The 20,295-nt window shown below is 37.3% G+C and overlaps 1 protein-coding gene across 6 annotated transcripts in view; it reads left to right on the top strand.

The window, feature by feature from the left end:
• The window catches only part of SLC9B2 (solute carrier family 9 member B2), a 47,835-nt gene that overhangs the window by 12,289 nt on the left and 15,251 nt on the right, over nucleotides 1–20,295 (top strand). For all 6 annotated transcript variants that reach the window (XM_081240599.1, XM_081240600.1, XM_081240595.1 and 3 more), the window contains exons 3-9: nucleotides 713–841; nucleotides 1,502–1,679; nucleotides 6,718–6,888; nucleotides 12,110–12,252; nucleotides 13,090–13,217; nucleotides 14,432–14,607; nucleotides 18,134–18,240. In XM_081240599.1, coding sequence (XP_081096725.1) covers nucleotides 752–841; nucleotides 1,502–1,679; nucleotides 6,718–6,888; nucleotides 12,110–12,252; nucleotides 13,090–13,217; nucleotides 14,432–14,607; nucleotides 18,134–18,240 — 993 coding nt within the window. In that variant the 5' untranslated portion in view covers nucleotides 713–751. The remainder of the gene's footprint in view (nucleotides 1–712; nucleotides 842–1,501; nucleotides 1,680–6,717; nucleotides 6,889–12,109; nucleotides 12,253–13,089; nucleotides 13,218–14,431; nucleotides 14,608–18,133; nucleotides 18,241–20,295) is intronic.

The raw sequence follows: 20,295 nt of genomic DNA, 5'->3' as shown, positions 1-20,295 counted from the left end.
GGCTTTTCAGCCCATATAGCATGGGAAGCCAAGGGAGAAGAGATTCAAGTGGGTGTTTAGGAAGGCAACCTACAGGTCTGCCCTGCAGGTTTTTTAGTTACTTCATACAAATGTATTTTTCTTGGTGTATGGTAAGTCTGTAGAGAACAAAGGATGTGCTTTGGTAATCTTTGAATTACCCACAGTGACTACCAAGAGTCTCTCACAGCACTTATCACAGTGGCTAAGACATTGTGGCTGCTCCATCATTGTTGTTATATTTTTTTTTTAGCTTCAATTTTGAAATAAGAACTAGTCAGGAATTAGTGACTCTGGTTTCTCTGAATATGATGGAATCCATAGATTTCTCTTTGGTGACTCATTTCCTCATATCAACATTGGAAAATTACCTGGGGCTTTCCTGCTTCAAGTTGGCCCATTAGAGAGGACAATTTAACAGTAATATTGCTGGGATTATTTGCAGTATAACTCAGAAAACAGGGTGGGAAGGAAATCATATAAAAATATGGTAAACGAGGGCTTTTTCAAGAAAGGTAAAAAGGTAGGTAAGAATTAGGATTATATATTGTAATCAAAGAAAAGATTAACAATTGAAAATTAAGAACAGTCTAATTTAAAATATTTTAGCCACTAAGGGGAAAAATAAGTACAATTCATTCATTTAAATCTCAAATTGCTGTTCTATATCTATACTCTTTCTCCTTCAAAACAGATCCTGTTCTTCCCTCTATCATATTCTTAATTATAAATCATGGAGAATCAAGATAAAACAATTAAGCATGAAGATTCAGAACCATCCACAGAGGTGAATCACACAGCCTCCAGGTGTCAAGTAATACAGGTATGATCAAATGTAGAACATCCCAACCATTTCCTTAAGGAGGGGACTACATCTCCAAATATATGACAGAATTGTGTTCTCTTCATTCTCTATCACTCAATTAACAATTCTCCCCATTCTTAAATCCCCAAACTGGTGTAGTAGGTATGACTGCCAGTTTTCCTAGATAGTCATTAGCAGCTGGCCCTACATGGAGAGCCTGTGAAGTGCTTTGTGTTCCCAGCCTAAGCCCTAGAATGATTCTGGTTTCTTCCCTCTTTATTGCTTAAATTAAAGTAAATGAATGAATGTGAATTTGTTTTTGCCACAGATGATTATCTCTTTCTGAATCACTCTGACATATTTACCAACTATGGCCTTGAATCATATTTTAAATAGGCTAATTTTTAAACCCAGTATTGAAAATCATAATGAAATTTTATGTGACTCAAGCATTTATAATGCTACAAATAGTGACTCAATGGTAAATACTCCTCACATAGTTCATTCTTATTCTGAGCATTCTCCAATTAGCTAGTAATAAAGCTGTGCTTTTCCTCTGTAAAGTGTTAGCCTTGATTCTAGCAACAGAAATTTGATTTGTGATGTGATGGCTCAGTAACTATAAAAATGTACAGCAAATATATAGTTTTAAGGATTTTTTAATTGCTTTAAACACAGGAGGAAACAGTTATGAACCCCAGAGGTACAGATGGAAATGAACCAACAGAAGGAAGTAACCTACTGAATAGCAATGAAAAAATGCAAGAAACACCAACTGAACCAAATCATTTGCAAAGACTAAGACAGACATTTGCTTGCCCTCCACGTGGTTTACTGGATAGAGTAATAACAAATGGTATGTAAATGATAAGGATGAATTCAGAACAAGAGGGTAAAAGATGAAGTTATTATAATGAGAGATTCCTAAGTAATATGGTTTAAAGGACAAAAAGACGTTTACTTCTCTCTCACATAAAAACTACAAGGTGAACAATTCATAACAGTATGTAGCTCTGCTCCATAGTCATTCAGGGTCCCAGGCTGACAGGGCTCCACCATTTTCAACTCAGGGCTACCAAGAGCAGTGTTGTCACCACCATTCCCGCTAGCAGGAAGAGGGAGAGAGCAGAGGTCAAGGGCATTTTCCTTTTCTGTATCTGAGTAATTTCATAGGATTACGTTAGCCCTCCAATGAGAAAAATGACTGAGAAATTACTTATAAACAGAAAAGCACCAAATAAATGTTGGTTGTTATTACTGTTAAGTCATGCCACTAATGTTTGAGCAAACACAGCTCAATTTATACTTCCAAACAAATCCATCATTTTGTAAGTAAAGATCCTGGTTTCCAATTCAACTTATTGCTGCTATTACTTAAAATTGGGGGGTTAAGGAGAGGGAATTTATCTCTGCACTATTTTGATGTGTTAGGGTTGGGATATATTTGTCTTTTAGGAATGGATTTGGTCTTTGGAGGCATCCCAACATTATTCTGATATCAATTTGATGAATAAATGGACGTTCAATTTCAGTAATGTTGTTTTTGTTCAAAAAGGAAGTGTGTGTGTGCATGTATATTGGAGGATGTGTAATACAGTAAGAAAAAGGAGAAGGGGGTTGAAACTTCTCTATAAAGGCAAATTTAAAGACAGTTTCAAAAATTGTGTTGAGGAATGACAGCATCATTAAATATATGGCCTCCCCCAGTAAATATGTTGAAGAATGTAACATGTTTGATCTAGAAGTTATATTTACTGAAAAATCAGGCTCACTTCTTTATACATATAATTCATTTGTGAGCTCTGAAAAACATTTTTATCATTCGCCACTGGGACAATGGAAGCCAAGTATGATACGTTACATTATACTTCAGGCTCTAGATATGTTTTGAATGAAATTAGGTAAGTTTCTAAACCAGCATGAGAAAAAAATCTCAAACTTTACTTAAAACATGTAGAGAAAACCAGGTTCTAGAATATACACTAGTTGAGAAGGCAACAGATAATTTAATACCTTTTCTGTTCTTTTTATTTTTTTTAAACTTTCACCGTTCAAGTTATGGCACACTTCTCGTTAAAACATGTACACTACAGTGGATATGGATTGCATTAAGGAAAGGGGTATAAAACAATGATGTGATTTGGAGACTAGTTTTATAAAATTCTATAATCATTGTCCTTAAAGCTGCCTGAGAAATGGGGACTCACGATACATAAACACCTCTCACTTGTTTTCTTATACTTCCGTTTCTGAGGCTTACAAGACTGCTTTTTTTCCCTGTACTGTTTCCTGTGACCATTCATCATGCAAAGTATTCTTCTTAAGAAGTAAATCTTACATGTGAAAATATTATTTTTCAAAATTGTAGATAAGAAATAAATTATTAATTGAATTAAACATGATTTAGAGAAACCTTATACATGTACACTCACTATGTATTCAGAATTTCATTTTGAGTATGAGAAGGGAAAAGGAAAGTTAGAGGTTTTTTTAAAAAAGTAGTATAAATGTATGGGCACCAAGGGGGGAAAGTGGCAGGGGTGGGGTGGGGGTGGGATGAACTGGGAGATTGGGATTGACATATATACACTAATATGTATAAAATAGATACCTACTGTATAAAAAAATAAATACAATTTTTTTAAAAAAGTAATGTTGAAGTGGAAAACCCTTAATTCTACCTTTCTGAATTAGTATAAAACTAGGTTTATGCTGTGATAAGATACAAGTTAGTAGCTGGCAATTCCTGATTTCCCATTATATTTCAGCCCCTGTTAGAAATTTCAGCCCCTATAGCCAATTGGGAAATACTGAAGACCCCTTTGTTATTTTGTTGTAATACCATCATAAGCCTAGAAAATCTGGAACAATTCTGTAAGGGTTTAAAAAATGGGACATTGGATGTGATCTCTAGCAATATGTAGAGGAGACACAATGAATAATCCTTTCACTTATGCCAGTGAAAACATCTGAAAATAGTTTAAGACTTTTTAAATATACCTTTTATCTGTCAAGAAAACAGGAAGTCATCGGACACCAAAAACAAAGTGTAAGTAGGAGAGAGAAATAAACACTCAAGCTGGCCTTTTCTCCAGAGGCTTCTGCAAAATACCAGTGAACTTGAGATTTATTCTGAGAACCATGAGAGTATAGGAGGCTTTGCTAGAGCTGCCCAGGTTGGGAGAAGTATCATAGGAGAAGTCATTCTCCCTCACCCACACAAAGTTGGAACGCAATGTGATGGTGGATTTGAGGTAAACCTGCCCTGCAGAGGGGCCCAGTAACTAAACCTGTCTGTCTAAACTGTGGTGCTAGCTGGAGGAGGGGAGAGTCTCCACTAAAAATGGGTAACCTCATTCTGATTTGTGCTCCAAATTCACAGAAAAATAACTCAAACTGAAAATATATCTAAAAGTGGTCCCAGTTTGTAAGCGTCTAAACACATGGTAGAAGCAAATTTAGATCCTATCTGGAAAAACTCAGACTCAACCTAAGGCTCCAGAAATTCCCAGAGATACAGTTGCAAGGAAGAGCTCACTGTTGCAAGAAAACAAACAAAAAATCACAAATAAATGCACAAGGAAACATTTCAACATTTTCCATTATCAGAAAATAGAATATAAAACATTTTTGGTATCTATAAAGAAGCTAAAGAGGAAATAGCAAGTATGAGTACAAAACAACTCTTTATAAAAATGAAAAGATTTTAGTAAGAACCAAACTGAAGTTCTAGAGATGAAAAATAAAGTACAGTAATTGAAATTTAAAACAGTGAATAGACAACAGAGTAAGTGGAAAGAAAATTGGTAAACTAGCAAATAGATCTGAAGAGATTATGTACAATGCAATACACAAAGACAAAGATGGGAAATATGAAACTAGGGTTAGCAACGCGGAGAGGAGAGTGTGACTGTTTAATCATAGTTCCAGAAAAAAAAAAAAAGAATAGGAAAAATGGGGGAGATAAAATATTTGAAGAAATTCAGAATTTATAAAAAGCATAAATCCTAAGCAAACCAAAAGGAAGCCATTCCTAAACATATACTGAATTTGCAGAAAGCCAAAGGAAAAGAAAGATCTTAAAACCAACCAAAGAAAAAGGATTCCCTAAAAGAGCTGAAATTAGACTTACAAAACAGTAACAAAAGGCAGAAAACCAAGGAATAATATTTTCAAGAAACTGAAAATAACTCTCAACTTAGAATTGTATACATAGATAAGCTATCTTTTAAGAATGAGAATAAAGATGATTCCAGATAAATAAAACTAAAAATTTGCTACCAGCAGATCTTCATGAGAAATATAGCATGCTCTGCTACAGAGTGTTTCTGTACCATGATTTAGTTTAGATGCGATGGTAAATAGGGAACTGTGTCAGTGTAATATGGAGTTTGCATTTTTGTACATAATTTTTCCTGGCATATTAATATTTAACATCGAGCAATAGCAGATAAGTACAAAGTGAATTGAACCCTCCCCCCAAGAAAGATCAGGTATATACTTTATTACAACTAAAGATAAAGACTTACTAACTTTAAAGATAAAGCCTTTTAAAAAGCTGAGCACCCTGGGTAAGTACCTTCTTTTGAGGCGGTTAGTTGTTCTCTTAGGAACGTCAAAGATTTAAACTTTCCACGACATTAAGCTGTCTAATGAAGCCACATGTGATGAAGAAGCTGCCAACACTTACCTCAGTTAAAAAACAAAACAAAACAAAACATTAACAACAACAAAATATTTTATTGATGGAGAAGGCTGCAGTCTGGATAGGATTTGATGGAACTACTCTCTGTTTAGAGCAAATGCTCTCAAGATTCTGCATCTTGAAATAGTAAGTGTAGTTCCAGTGTTGAAGTCTGCCAAGAAGAGGTTGACTATGGGAGATACAAATATTAGTGGAGATTTAACTGTGCTGGTACTTTTATTAGGATCGTTGTTGTTTCAGTTAGTGCTTTCTTTGGTCACAAGTTTTGAGTTGTGAGTAGTCTGCCCAACTCTCTTTTTTCCATGTGCCTTTCTATTGTCAGTGTACAATTTTGTAGAACACAAGGTTTTCAAACAGGGAAACATATTTCACATTCTAACAGACATGCCTCTCCTAAAGGAAATACTTCAGGCAACAAAGTAATTGTCGAGATGAAAGGTTTGAGATGCCATAATGAATGATGATCAAAAAAAAAGGTAAGTATGTGGGTAATTCTAAACAAATGTCAACAATAGAAAAGAAGCAATAGTTAAACAATAAACAATAATGCTTAATTGAAGGCAGAACTAAAATACTGGAGTGTGATTGTTAAAGTGTTCTCATGTTTCTGAGAAGAGGATATAGATAGTGACTCTTTCTCTTTTTATTAACTAATGAATATTTATGGTAAAATTATAAGGAGGGCTTCCCTGGTGGCGCAGTGGTTGAGAATCCGCCTGCCGATGCAGGGGACACGGGTTCATGTCCCGGTCTGGGAAGATCCCACATGCCGTGGAGCGGCGGGGCCCGTGAGCCATGGCCGCTGAGCCTGCGCGTCCGGAGCCTGTGCTCCGCAACGGGAGAGGCCACAACAGTGAGAGGCCCGCATACCGCAAAAAAAAAAAAAATTATAAGGAAAAATAAGGGAATAGTTAAAAAAAATCCAAGATAGTAGTTTCTTCTGGCAGTGTGAAAGCAGATGGGTGATGGGCTTAGAAAGAGCACACAGGTGGATTCAAAGGCACTGTGGTAATATCCTACTTTTTAAGGTGCTTGGAAATTACCCAGTTTTTTATATTACTGATGTTCTTTAAAACTTACACGTGATTATAAATATTTGTATGTGTCTTCATTTTTTTTAATGTTTAGGTTATATTTACCTGCAGATAACCACTCGTTGATAGAAACTAGTTTTCCTCGTTTATTTCAGTTACCATGGTGGTTCTTCTGTGGGCTGTAGTTTGGTCAATTACCGGCCCTGAATGTCTTCCTGGAGGAAACCTGTTTGGAATTATAATCCTATTCTATTGTGCCATCTTTGGAGGTAAACTTTTGGGGCTCATTAAGTTACCTACATTACCTCCACTGCCTCCCCTTCTGGGTAAGTGCTAAACACATCCTGTTTTCTTCAGAGTAAGTCATATTTAAGTCATACTATGGAAATAATATATAATGGTGTGCCTCTCATGCCCTCTTCCTAAATCCACATTCTTTGACACCATGTTGGTAGCTTAACATCAGCCATGGTGGAAGTATCTTTAAGACAGAACTCAGCAAGTGCTACAAATCAGGGCTTACTATATTGTTAGTCATTCACATCACTGACAAACAAGTGAAGTTCCAACATGCATTTTCATTGGTTCATTTTCATCTTACTCATTAACATAAACAAAATTATCAACCGATATTCATGGTGACACTATACTTGCTCGTCATAATGTGAATGGCTTCTTTGCTAAGCCAGATAGTAGTCAAGCATTTATTTGTAATCTGATTTTGTCAATTCATTGTTGAACTGCAACCATAGTTGGTTATGGATATGGAGTTCAACACTGAAAAACAATGAAAACATTCTATGAGAATCAATTGGCTCTATAGAATTTACAGTGATGACTGTTGCATATTTATAAACTGTATTCTGCACATCCTTTATATCAGTAAAATTTATAATAAATATGTAAATATATAAATATAAATACACACACACTTTTTTGGCCAGCTACTTATTAAGCATTTACCAGCACACCATTGACAGTATTGTATTATCATGCTTATTGAAATAACTTAACCAAAAATATTCTTCCAGAGGCCATGAGAACTGTCCAAACATGAAACACATGAAAATTAGTCTTAACACTGGACATTATATCTTTAATGTTTCTTCAAAGAATTCCATATTACAAAATTTTAATTTACCACTTTCATTATACCACAAAAGGCATTTTGTGTCCATTTCTAACAGATTTATAAGTCACTAAGTTTTATTTAAAAATCACATATCTTCCACACATATATATTTGCACACAATTCCTGAGTAAAAATTTTCCTGTTATTTTATGTTAGTGAGGACAATCAATATTGGCTAACAAAGACCAAAATTACTTGCTTTTGAATTTGTGGTCAGCAGTTGAAGCTAAGTATAAAAAGAAGTAGAGTTATTTACATTTGACCATGTACTATTTCTCAATATACTTTTCAATTTTAGGTAAAAATAAAGTTATTTTGCTTAATTCATATTATTTATCATGAATGCTTTTTGTTCTCTAAAGTTATGAATTGAATTATTGTTAAAATGAGTTGTTTCTAAATATGCCTGTATGCTGTGATAAAGGGTTGGCAATCCACCTCTTTTGTAAATAAGATATTATTGGAACACACCCATGCTCATTCATTCACATATTGTCTGTGGCTGCTTTCACACTACAATGGCAGAGTTGAGAAGTTGTGAAAGAGACCCTGTGGCCCACAAAGGCTAAAATATCTCTTATCTGACCCTTGACAGAAAATGTTTGCTGACTCATGCATCTAAATCAGTGCTTGTCAAACTTCATCATGCAGAAAAATGACCTTGGGACCTTGTTAAAATGCAGATTCTAATTAAACAGATCTGGGGGTGGGACCTGAGATTCTGCATTTTTAATAAGCTAATCATAAGTTTTCAAACATGGTTGTGCATAGGAATCACCTCATGAAGTCTTTTAAAAGCTGATGCCCAGAGATTCTGAATTAATTGATGTGGCATATGTCCTGGGCACCAGAATGTTTAAAAGTTCCCCAAGTGATTCTAATATGCAACCTAAGTTGAAACTGCTGTTCTAGACTTCATGAAAATTACCCTTTATACCTCATCCTTTTTTTTTCCATTCTATGCTTATTATTACAACAAACTAAGTATACCACATTGCCAAGTGGTACAGACTTGGGCTTTGAGATCTCATGAAATCTCCTGGGGTAACTGAAATTATTCTGAAAGATCACATACGTTATATATCTTAGCATCCCGTTTTTGTAGTGTTGCACTTGTGATAGAAAAAAGTTGACCACTTTTTATTGTAGTAGGGCCAGTAACTAAAACCGAAACATTATCTGAACCCATAAAGACCTGTTAAGACAGAATATGTGCGATGATTGCCTGTTCTATATTTTCATAAGCTCATTGAAATAATTGCTAGAGATAGAGGATGAAGGAGAATTTTTTATTCCCAAAGTAAACGTGAAAACAATTGCCCTGGAACACTTTCCTTTGCTCATGGTCTGAGCTGATGCGGCCACCTGATTTTGATTTGGATGTTCCCTTCTTGCCTCTGAGCCCACGTGGTCTTCTCCTTTCATTGTGGGGAGAAGAACACCTTTCCTAATAGAGGGGTATTATTCTTTTTTCTCTTAATTTGTGTTATGGGAATCTTTTTAAATATGCAAAATTTATCAATACATGACCAATCTTATTTCATCTACTCCCAAGTGTTTTTGAAGCACATTATAATTGAAAAAAATTTCCATAATACAAATTAAGAGAAAAAGAAGAATAGTCCTATATCAAAGGAGGTGTTCTTTCCTCCACAACCTACGTGAGAGGGAGAGGCCAGCGTGGGCTCAGAGGCAAGAAGATGCCTGCCAAGTCCATATCAGGTGGCCAGAGCAACCCAGACCATTGGCAAAGGAAACTGGTTCCCAGGGAAATTTTCACATTCATTTGGGGAACAAAAAAAATGCTCCCTTCCCCCCCTAAAACTCCAAAAAAAAAAGCCCTCTTAACATATTTTTGAATTCTTGTTAGATTATTAATCTTTTTGATTCCAGGTAGTTAGATGCTATAATTAATTTAGGACTGGTTTAGATCCACATTTTAAGTTTCAGTAAGGAACTATTGACGTATTAATAAAATATAAGGTTAGTGCAGCATTTTGGGCTTGGTAATTCATCAATATCTATGAAAATGAAATATGCCTGTACCCTAGGGCTTAACTCTTCCACTGGTAGGGATTATCCTGTGGATATACTTACACAAACCTACAAACATGTAAGCTCCATATGGACAAGGACCATGTTGGTCTAGCTGCTATCTGTATTAGCAGGGTATCATAAGGGTCTGGCATGTAGTAGGCACTTAATAAATACTTGATGTATGAACTGTGCTCATTTCAGCACTGTTTGTAATGAAAAATCTTAAAGTCCATTAATTGGTTCCAAAATTATGGTACTTCCAAACAATGAGATACTATTGCAACTATTATAAAATAAGGCAGATATATATATCAATGGGAATATATCCAGGCTATATTTTTAAATGGGGAAATATTATCCAATGGTATATAAACATGCTTTCATTTGTGTCCAGCACATACACACACACACACACACACCAAACACAAAAGCACACACACACAGGCATGCTTAAATAGGTATAGAAACTTTCTGGAAGGGCACAAATAATCCTTAACAATGAAAACCTTTGGGGAATGAAGATCAAAAGTTGCCCTTGGGGGCTTCCCTGGTGGCTCAGTGGTTGAGAGTCCGCTTGCCCATGCAGGGCACATGGGTTCGTGCCCCGGTCCGGGAAGATCCCACATGCTGCAGAGCAGCTGGGCCCATGAGCCATGGCCACTGAGCCTGCGCGTCCGGAACCTGTGCTCTGCAATGGGAGAGGCCACAACAGTGAGAGGTCTGCGTACCGCAAAAAAAAAAAAAAAAAAAAAGTTGCCCTTGGGGTTGGGCATATACTTGTCACTTTACACTTGTCAGTAATTTTTAATTTTACCATAAGCATATATTATTCTTCTCATTATTCTTTTAAAAATAGTTATTGTAGGCTAGTTTATATTTTCACAAATTCTAGAAAGACCATAACTGCAGAATTCAGAATTTAGAGACCTTCTTCCAGATTAAATGGCAGTGATGAAAGATGCCTGGGAGTGATGCTCCTTTACCTAATGGTGTCTGGAGCAAGTCACAAAAAGCCACACAGGTAATTCTTTTCTATTCTCATAGCTTAATTCAAAACATCCCAACACTAGTAAATTTGTCCGGTCATATAACGGGGTGGTGCTTATAAGGACATGGTGAGAAGAGGATAGTGCTGGAGAACGGAGGGTAGAAGCCTCACAGTACCTGCCGGAGAAGTCCTTCCCTTTGCATGGGCATGTGGTATTATCATTGAGGACAGGATTCCCTCACAAACTACTCAGTTTCCTCAGTCACACTCAACTACTTGCAGTTCCTAGAATGTCACACTTCTTTTTCATACCTTGGAAGAAACTGCTTTCTCTTTCAGAACCTTTTCAACTCCCCGGCCTCTTTACCCCTTTTCTCCTTCTTTGCACCCCTCTGACTCACCCCTCCCGTCTCAACTCATACAATGCCTCCTCATGCTTCCATAAAATTCAGATTGTCAATTTGTCTTGCTCCCCTAGAGGCTGAAAGCTTGTTGAGGTGTAGTACCCAGTTTTTGTCCATTATTATATCTCTAGTGCCTATTATAGCATCTAAAATACTGAAGGCATTTGGTGAATGTTGAATGGCTGAATGAAAAAAGAGTCACCAGCTGACATGACAGAGCAATGTCCATTTCATCATAACTCACCTTAAGCCTTTGCAGAGCAGGTTATGTGGGGTTTTTTTTTTTTCTTAAATTATCCTGTTTGAAGGTAAAATGGAATCCATATAGGTATTTATTGACATTTCAGGTAATCTGACATAGCCAATAATGTCAGGAGCTCTTTGCTAGTTGCACACAAAGGGATGACTAAATTGGACATTGTATTTTTTTAATATTTATTTTATTTATTTATTTTTGGCTGCATTGGGTCTTAGTTGTGGCACGCGGGATCTTCATTGTGGTGCGCGGGCTGCAGAGCACGTGAGCTCAGTAGTTGCGGCACGTGGACTTAGTTGCCCTGTGGCATGTGGGATCTTAGTTCTCCAACTAGGGATCGAACCCACATCCCCTGCATTGCGAGGCAGATTCTTAACCACTGCACCACCAGGGAAGTCCCTGGACATTCTATTAAAACATTTTACATTTAGAATTTGATCACACTTTCTATCCAAATACTGCATCCTGTTTCTCCCTTTCAGGTTCAGTTATTTAGGAATTATTAATTACTCTAATCTGTTGTTTTTATCTTCATATTAAAGCCTTGTCTTAGCTCCTCTAATTTATTATATTATTTTAATTAAAAGCTTAACCTAATTTCACCTAACGAATAAGCAAAAAAGGAAGTATTTCCTAAGATTATAGGGTAGTCTCTTCACAGCTAAAGTGCCAAAACCTATCGCCTGTATTTGAAAACTAACTAAAGAGTTGTTTGATTTTTCCATTCTAGGCATGCTGCTTGCTGGGTTTCTCATCAGAAATATCCCTGTCATCAGTGATAACATACAGATCAAGCACAAGTGGTCTTCTGCTTTGAGAAGCATAGCCCTGGCTGTCATATTGGTTCGCGCTGGCCTTGGGCTTGATTCAAATGTATGAAGTACAAATTTCTACTTATTGACTAGGAATTTTGTGGAAGTGGGCATTGTGCATGACATTCTCAAGAAGAGAAGAGAATCTGTTTCATGCAGAACTCTCCCCAGACGATGTTCCCATACTCTTTCTTGGAGAAAGGTGGAGTTACTATGTGGGGACAGCACCAAGAATAAAGCCCCCCCGCCTTTTCTCTGACAGAGATATGGGCCATAGTTATAAATTATGGTCATGAGAGAGAAGACATCATATTTTTGGCATGCAAAGCCCTATATAAGAGTTTAGGGCTAACTGTACTGGCTCAGGAAACTGCCTCCTATATAGAATGAGTCTCAAGTATGAGTTTTTTTAAATGCTTTTTTTCATTAGGAATGAATTTTTGGAATGTTTTGATTTAGAAATGCATGTTTTGGGGGACAGTGGTTTTCACCCAAGCCTCATTTGGGGACCATAAATTATAAATAAAGCTAACACTGAGAGGGTTAAATCAGCTAGCGCGGGGATTATGAGCACAGACTCTGGAAGCAGCCTGCCTGGGTGCAAACCTAGCTCCACAACTCACCAATGGCATGATCATAGGCAAGTCACTTTAACTTGAGCCTTTTTAGATGAGGACATCTACAAAATGGGCATAATATTACCTATATCGTAGGGCTGCTATGAGAAATAAATAAGCTAGCTCTAAACACTTGGAACACTAGATGTTCTAAGTGGAACATTCCTGGAAGATTTGTGATGATCCAGATGTGGGCTGAATATTGAAGCAAAAGCATTTAATGTCATAATCTCTGAATGTCTTTAGAGAATTATTTTAGTATGTCTAGTTTTCTATTGCAGGCCCTGAAGAAGTTGAAGGGTGTTTGTGTAAGATTATCCTTGGGTCCTTGTCTTGTGGAGGCGTGTGCATCTGCTCTTCTTGCCCACTTCCTCATGGGTTTACCATGGCAATGGGGATTTATGCTGGGGTAAGAGTTTTTCCTTATTGTATGAAAATATGCACAGACATTTAGGGTTTTCACTGATTACTTACAAGAGAAAACGTAATAGCATTTTCTTAAGGACATCAAAAAATACAACATCGATATCAGCATAATCTAAATATTATAACTTCAAATTATAGTATATGTGTATAGTGTATGTCTAGCTTTTGCAGTGATTATAATAATTTAAACTATTGAAGAAGTAATGATCTTTTACCTATACGTGATTCCAGACTGGTGAGAGAGATGCCAGATCTCACCTCAGAGTCTGGTATAAAGGATAATAAATATATCAACAGTCATCAACACCCAGAAGTGTTTTCCTCCTTCTTTTGTCACCAGACTGTTTGATTAGATGGTTCTGCTGTCTCTTCCTTCCACCGTCAGTTCTTATTTCTAATGGTTAAAGCCATGAGAATTAACTAAATATGAACGTACTTAGAATTTAGTACTAGTGAGTATGCAACAAGTAAGAAGTTCTTATTTTTCAGGGTTAGGACCCTGGAGCTATACTGCTTGGATTCAAATGCCAGCTCTATGACTTTGCATTATGCAATCTTTGGCCAGTTATTTAATCTCTCTGTGCCTCAGTTTACTCATTTGCAAAACAAAGATAATGATTGTAGCTTTTTCATGGCGTTATTGTGAGGATTAAATTAATATATGTAAAGTGCTTAAAAGGGTATTTGGCATGTAGTAAGCACTATAAAATGCTTTCTGGTGTTACTACTGCTGCCATTATGAGTGTCACTGTCAATGTCATTATGGCCTTTTCCTTCTAATCTGTTGTCTTATTTTACATGCTCAATCTTGGTAAAAGGCCTAACGTCACTGGGTTCCAATCCAAAAAGTCTATGGCCATGTTTTTCAAACCTCATACCATAATGTTTTGTTTTTAAAAAAAGGCAGATTCCTGGGGCCTAAGCCCGTTAGGTCTTCTATACCACCCATAAATATAACTTTTTAGGCAGCCTAAGTAGTTCTAACACAGGTTATCCATGGCCATACTTTGAAAAAAGTGTTCTATAGAACTTGCATATATGTATGTGTTTCTGGGTTGGTGCTTTGCTCCCATCTGAAAGACTTTAGTTGTCCAAAGTGTAACCTCTAAAAGAGTAGAGGTTATTATACTTTCAACAACAACAATAATAATAATGACTAAGATACTGTCATAAATGCCTAAAGCGCTGCCTGCTTAGTTTTGTTTTAGGTGCTGTATCTCCAGCTGTCGTGGTGCCTTCAATGCTCCTTTTGCAGGAAGGAGGCTATGGTGTTGAAAAAGGAGTCCCGACCTTGCTCATGGCTGCTGGCAGCTTCGATGATATTCTGGCCATCACTGGCTTCAACACCTGCCTGGGCATGGCCTTTTCCACAGGTACAGGGATCCGTTCACAACGTGCTATTCTCTTGCACTCTAGAAACATCGATTATGGTGTTACAAGCATGGCATAGTTGCTTGATAATTAATTAAGGCAAATTAAAATGGAAAAAGTCACCTCCCAAGATTTAGTTCCATACTAGGAAGGGACCAGTAGCTTCACCCTCTAGACATAGACTGCTCAAGCAGTTTGGTAAGTGCAGTAAGGGGAGATTCAAAGGACTTAAAGAAGATTTAGAGAAGGACTAAAACAGCTTCTACATGGAGCCTCTGGGAAAGTTTAATCTTGGAGACTTCACACAAGGGATGAGTAGATTTTCAATGAGCACCATGACAGCAGGCCAAGTGGGAGAAACAGCACTGTTCTAAAATAGGAACAGTTTTAACATTTGGTGGGTAATAGCAGCAATGATTTTAATGGGTATCTTTTTCATACTTACCAAGTGTTTGAAATGGATGCATTATGTTTTAAGTAGTAATGAAAAAGAACTTAAGGCATTTTTTTCTCTCCCACTATTATTCAGTACCTTTATTCCCCTTTGGCACAGCATAAATTTAAGTTCATTTTTTAATCCATGTCCAAGAGTTAGAAATAAGATTTGCAATTTCATATTATTGACAAAATGTAATTGTAGGGCTTCCCTGGTGGCGCAGTGGTTGAGAGTCCGCCTGCCGATGCAGGGGACACGGGTTCGTGCCCTGGTCCGGGAAGATCCCACATGCCGCGGAGCGGCTAGGCCCGTGAGCCATGGCCACTGAGCCTGCGCGTCCGGAGCCTGTGCTCCGCAACGGGAGAGGCCACAACCGTGAGAGGCCCGTGTACCGCAAAAAAAAAAAGAAAAGAAAATGTAATTGTAGCTTAAATTTAGCTTCAGATTATTTAGTGGGAACACACCTTCATAGAAAGTCATGTACTTTTAGCCTCTCCACCCTGCTGTAGTTATTGTCCCATTTTGGGGGGTTATATATGATTTCTGCTGAGTACCTAGAACTTCGCCTCTTCCTGTTGCCCCAAAGTTGCCTTACATCCAGTCCCTGCCATATGTCACTGGTTAAATTAATCTTATCAAAAACATGGCTTTCATAAGGTTACCTTCTTGTTCAAGAACCAGTGAGGATTCCCTCTTACCTATTAAGTCAAATCTACACTTTTTTCTCTTTTGGAAACCTTGTTCTGATGCTGAACTGTTTGATAATAAAGTGCTTATTTGCAGATAAAAAAAAAAAAAACCACTGCTCTACTTATCCAGAAGTATGTTTGCACTGTTTTCCTGATATACACCTTTTAAACAATAGCTCTCAGCCTCAGCTGCATACTAGAATTACGTGGGGAGTTTTTTAAAATACTCTTGTAGGCACTGCCTTAGGCCAATTAAATTAGAACTTCTGGGAATGGAAACCATGGCTTTAGAGCAACAGTTTGCATTAGAATCACAGGGGATGAGGAAGAGCAGGGCAGGGAGGGCAACGAGGAGGGTCTGCAGGACTGCCGGCTGTAGACTGCCTGCAGACCCTTCCCAGTCAGCAGTGCTGTATTCCCTCTGCCCCGCCCCACTAAATGTGGTCCTTAGGCCTTTTGGATGGAACTACCTGGAGCTTCTTTTTTTTTTTTTTTTTTTTTTTTTTTGCGGTACCTGGGCCTCTCACTGTTGTGGCCTCTCCCGTTGTGGAGAACAGGCTCCGGACGCACAGGCTCAGCGGCCATGGCTCACGGGCCCAGCTGCTCCATGGCATGTGGGATCTTCCCAGACCGGGGCACGAACCCGTGTCCCCTGCAGTGGCAGGCGGACTCTCAACACGAACCCGTGTCCCCTGCAGCGGCAGGCGGACTCTCAACCACTGCGCCACCAGGGAAGCCCCTGGAGCTTCTTTAAAATGTGGATCCCAAGCCCTGCCAGATTTACTGAATCAGAATTTTCAGAGGTAGGGCCCAAGAAGTCTTTTTTTTTTTAAACAACCTTACTATATCAGAGACTGAAACTAATTGGCTCCTTTCTACACATTTATAGTAAATTATCTACCGTATTAGCTAAGACATAGGCTACTATCACAGCTAGATGCTTTTGACAGTCCCACCATTATCTAACAGAGAGCTATCCTAGCTAAGTAAAATTACTACAGAGGTAAGAGAGATGGTGGAAACCGTAGGGGAGGAAAAGCTATTTCCCCTCTACCCACCTTAGGTTCATTGGCTGGGACCCTGTAAATCAGACTGACCAAAGACAGCTTAACAAGAGAAAAGGTTTACTAGCATGTGCGTGCGTCGTGCTTACACACTGGAGTACGCAGTGGTGAGTAACTCAAGGGGTGGTTAGAATTGGGGCTTATAAAGCATCTTAGCGGAGAACAATAATTTTGTAGAGAAGTGCAAGACAAAGGAAAAGGACTTTGAGCTTTTAGAGGCAACAAATTGTGGAAAGGCAGATATATGAGCAAACTATTTTTAGATAAGGGCTGGTTTCAGCACTTTGTTATGTAGATTTCTCTGGTGCTGTCCCTGGGCTGATTAGGGTTCCACATTGCCTCAGTGGTTAACTTCTGTCATTCCTGATGGAGAGGGGAGAGGGACAGCTTTACAAATTTATGTCCTTCTTTTAAAAGCAAATAGGGAGATGACAGAGAGCTTATCTTGTATATGTTTCTTCTCAATTGCCTTCAGCTCAAAATAATCCTTATGCCAAAGTGGCATACCTTGGGGGTAGCATATGCTGTACCCGAAATTATAATAACAAGAAACCACATAACTGGTTAGTACATATTTTCTTAAAACAGTTTGTGAGGAAGGCTTTATATATTGAGCAATTTTAATATAATTTTCTGCACAATGTGCTAGCAAAGATTTTTTTAAATTAAAGTTTCCTAAATCCTGTTTGCTATGGGGGAAAATATAGTTTACTTACCTCTATATTGTGATATTTCAAAGAAGCTAAGCAACAAATAAAGTCTCTTCCAAGAGCAATTTCAAAAATAATTTATTTTCAGATTTAATCTTAGAAATAACATTTGAGAAGGAGTAAGTCCCCTACATTCATTGTAGTAAGAAAAGATTTTACTTTTATTGCCAAATTCTTAAGTTGCTGTATTCTGTATATATTTGAGCTACTAAAATCAATATGCATTTATTATTAAAAAATCAGGCTCTTAAATGGCAGGTTGAATACTAGATCTGTCTGCTCACCCAGCCTATGCATATAATACAGTAGAACAAATTAGACCTGATTTATGAATTTTATCTTTCATATTTTCTTAGTAAATAATAAATTATGTAAATTTATACTGAAGTAAACATAGAAAAAAGTATACAAATCATAGCTTATGCCTATTTTTAAATTTATCTCCAATAATATGCATACCTTTCTTAATGTAGGCACATTTTATTAGACATTTTAAGAATATGGAAATCAGGAAAGATCTGTACATTTTTCCTTCTATATAATTAGACTCTTTATGTTAATGATTAACGTCTGTGCATTTATGGATTTAGAATTCTGTCTCAATTTTTTCTTTTTATGTTTTTTTTAAGGCTCCACAGTTTTTAATGTCCTCAAAGGAGTTTTGGAGGTGGTAGTTGGTATGGCAACTGGATTGCTTCTTGGATTTTTTATTCAGTATTTTCCAAGCAGTGACCAGGTAAAATAAATAATCTGTGGGTAAGTCGTGCTCTAACATGTCATTGGAGGAGCATTCTAGAACACTCCCCTGAAAGCTGATGTGAATTACGTGATTTAGAAAATGGCCCCCCATTTTAAAACTGCTCATTGCCATATTAGTGCTGTCCCTGAGATTTATGAAGAGGGCTGGATGTATAAGATTTTTAATGCAGTCCTGGAATTTTTTTCTCTAATTTATATTCTGTATACTTCAAACTTCACTGTAAAACAAATAACATCAATTCTAAAATTATACAATATGTCTTTTTATTTATCTTAATTTTAATATTTTTATTTATTTTCATTTTATTATTACTCATAATACTCAACTAAATCAAGATATAAAATGGCTTTGGGGGCTTCCCTGGTGGCGCAGTGGTTGAGAGTCCGCCTGCCGATGCAGGGGACACGGGTTCGTGCCCCGGTCCGGGAAGATCCCACATGCCGCGGAGCGGCTGGGCCCGTGAGCCATGGCTGCTGAGCCTGCGCATCCAGAGCCTGTGCTCTGCAACGGGAGAGGCCACAACAGTGAGAGGCCCGTGTACCACAAAACAAACAAACAAACAAAACAAAAAACAAAAAAACTGATACGAACAATTAACAATGAGTAAATCATAAAAAAATAAGAATAAAATAAATAAATAAATAAATAAATAAAATAAAATGGCTTTGGGGGCCTCTTTTTTTAGTATCAAAATTCCTTAGATTCTTTTTTTCTTTTTTTTAAAGATTTTTTTTATGTGGACCATTTTTTTTAAGTCTTTATTGAATTTGTTACAATATTGCTTCTGTTTTATGTTTTTTGGCCACGAGGCATGTGGGATCTTAGCTGCCCGACCAGGGATTGAACCCACATCCCAGGCATTGGAAGGCAAAGTCTTAAGCACTGGACCTCCAGGGAAGTCCCAAAATACCTTAGATTCTAATACTATCAAATAGACAGACCTTATCATCTCATATCATATAGTTCAACATTTCTCACCAAAGATATCAAAGTCCTTTACTGTACACAGTGATTTCTTAATAAACAAAGGTTTTGTTTGTTTTCTTTTACCCCCCTCGTCTCTTAGATAAACATATAAAAGTCTTTTTTTTTCCTAGAAGAACTGGCATTATTTTGAGATTTCAGAGCATTTTGAATGGAATTAGAAACTTAACTAAAGTAGAACTGTATGTAAGAACATTAATATTAACATTACTTGAATGTATGTTGGTTTGAATTTTTACTGTGCGCAAAAAGCGTCAATTGTAGATTGTAGATTTTATGAATGCATAATAGAAAGTTATAGGATTTTCTAATTAAACAGAAAAGTAAAGAGAAAAATGATAGCTTACATTTTGTTGTTCACCGTGTATAAAATGATATGGTATGTACAATAAAGTGCCACTAGTTCAACATAGCAGCCACTAGCTACATGTGGCCATCGCAGATATAGAACGCTACTGTAGACAATGCAGATACAGAAATTTCTGTCGTCACTGAATGTTCTGTTGGAAAGTGCTGATCTAGTGCACTCCACACAATAACTCATGAAAAGAGTACTGTTAATATGAGCATTTTACTGATGAGGAAATTGAGGCTTAGGGAGAAATGATTTAAACAAAGTCACATAGCTAGAAAGCAGTGGAGCTGGGAATGAACTCAGGTAACCCACCGCCAGAGCCTGCACGCCTCCAAGCCAAGCACTTCTAAAAAGCCTGCCTGCCTTCTAAAGCAATCAAGAAGTTTAAAAGGCCAAACAGGGAAAAGTGAAAGGAAAGAGGTACACATTTCTGAGACTTTAAAAATCAACAACAAGGACCTACTGTGTAGCACAGGGAACTCTGCTCAGTGTTATGTGGCAGCCTGGATGGGAAGAGAGTTTGGGGGAGAATGGATACATGTCTATGTATGGCTGAGTCGCTTTGCTGTGCACCTGTAACTATCACAACATTGTTAATCAGCTATACTCCAATATAAAACAAAAAGTTGAAAAAAAATCAACAACGAAAAACTACTCTGTCTACAGCCTCTTAAAGCTTCTTGGTATTCAAG

This window comes from Mesoplodon bidens (genome assembly GCF_964165515.1).
Source record: "Mesoplodon bidens genome assembly, chromosome: 1".
Classification (NCBI taxonomy): Eukaryota; Metazoa; Chordata; class Mammalia; order Artiodactyla; family Ziphiidae; genus Mesoplodon; species Mesoplodon bidens.
This window is presented reverse-complemented; position numbering and strand designations above follow the sequence as displayed.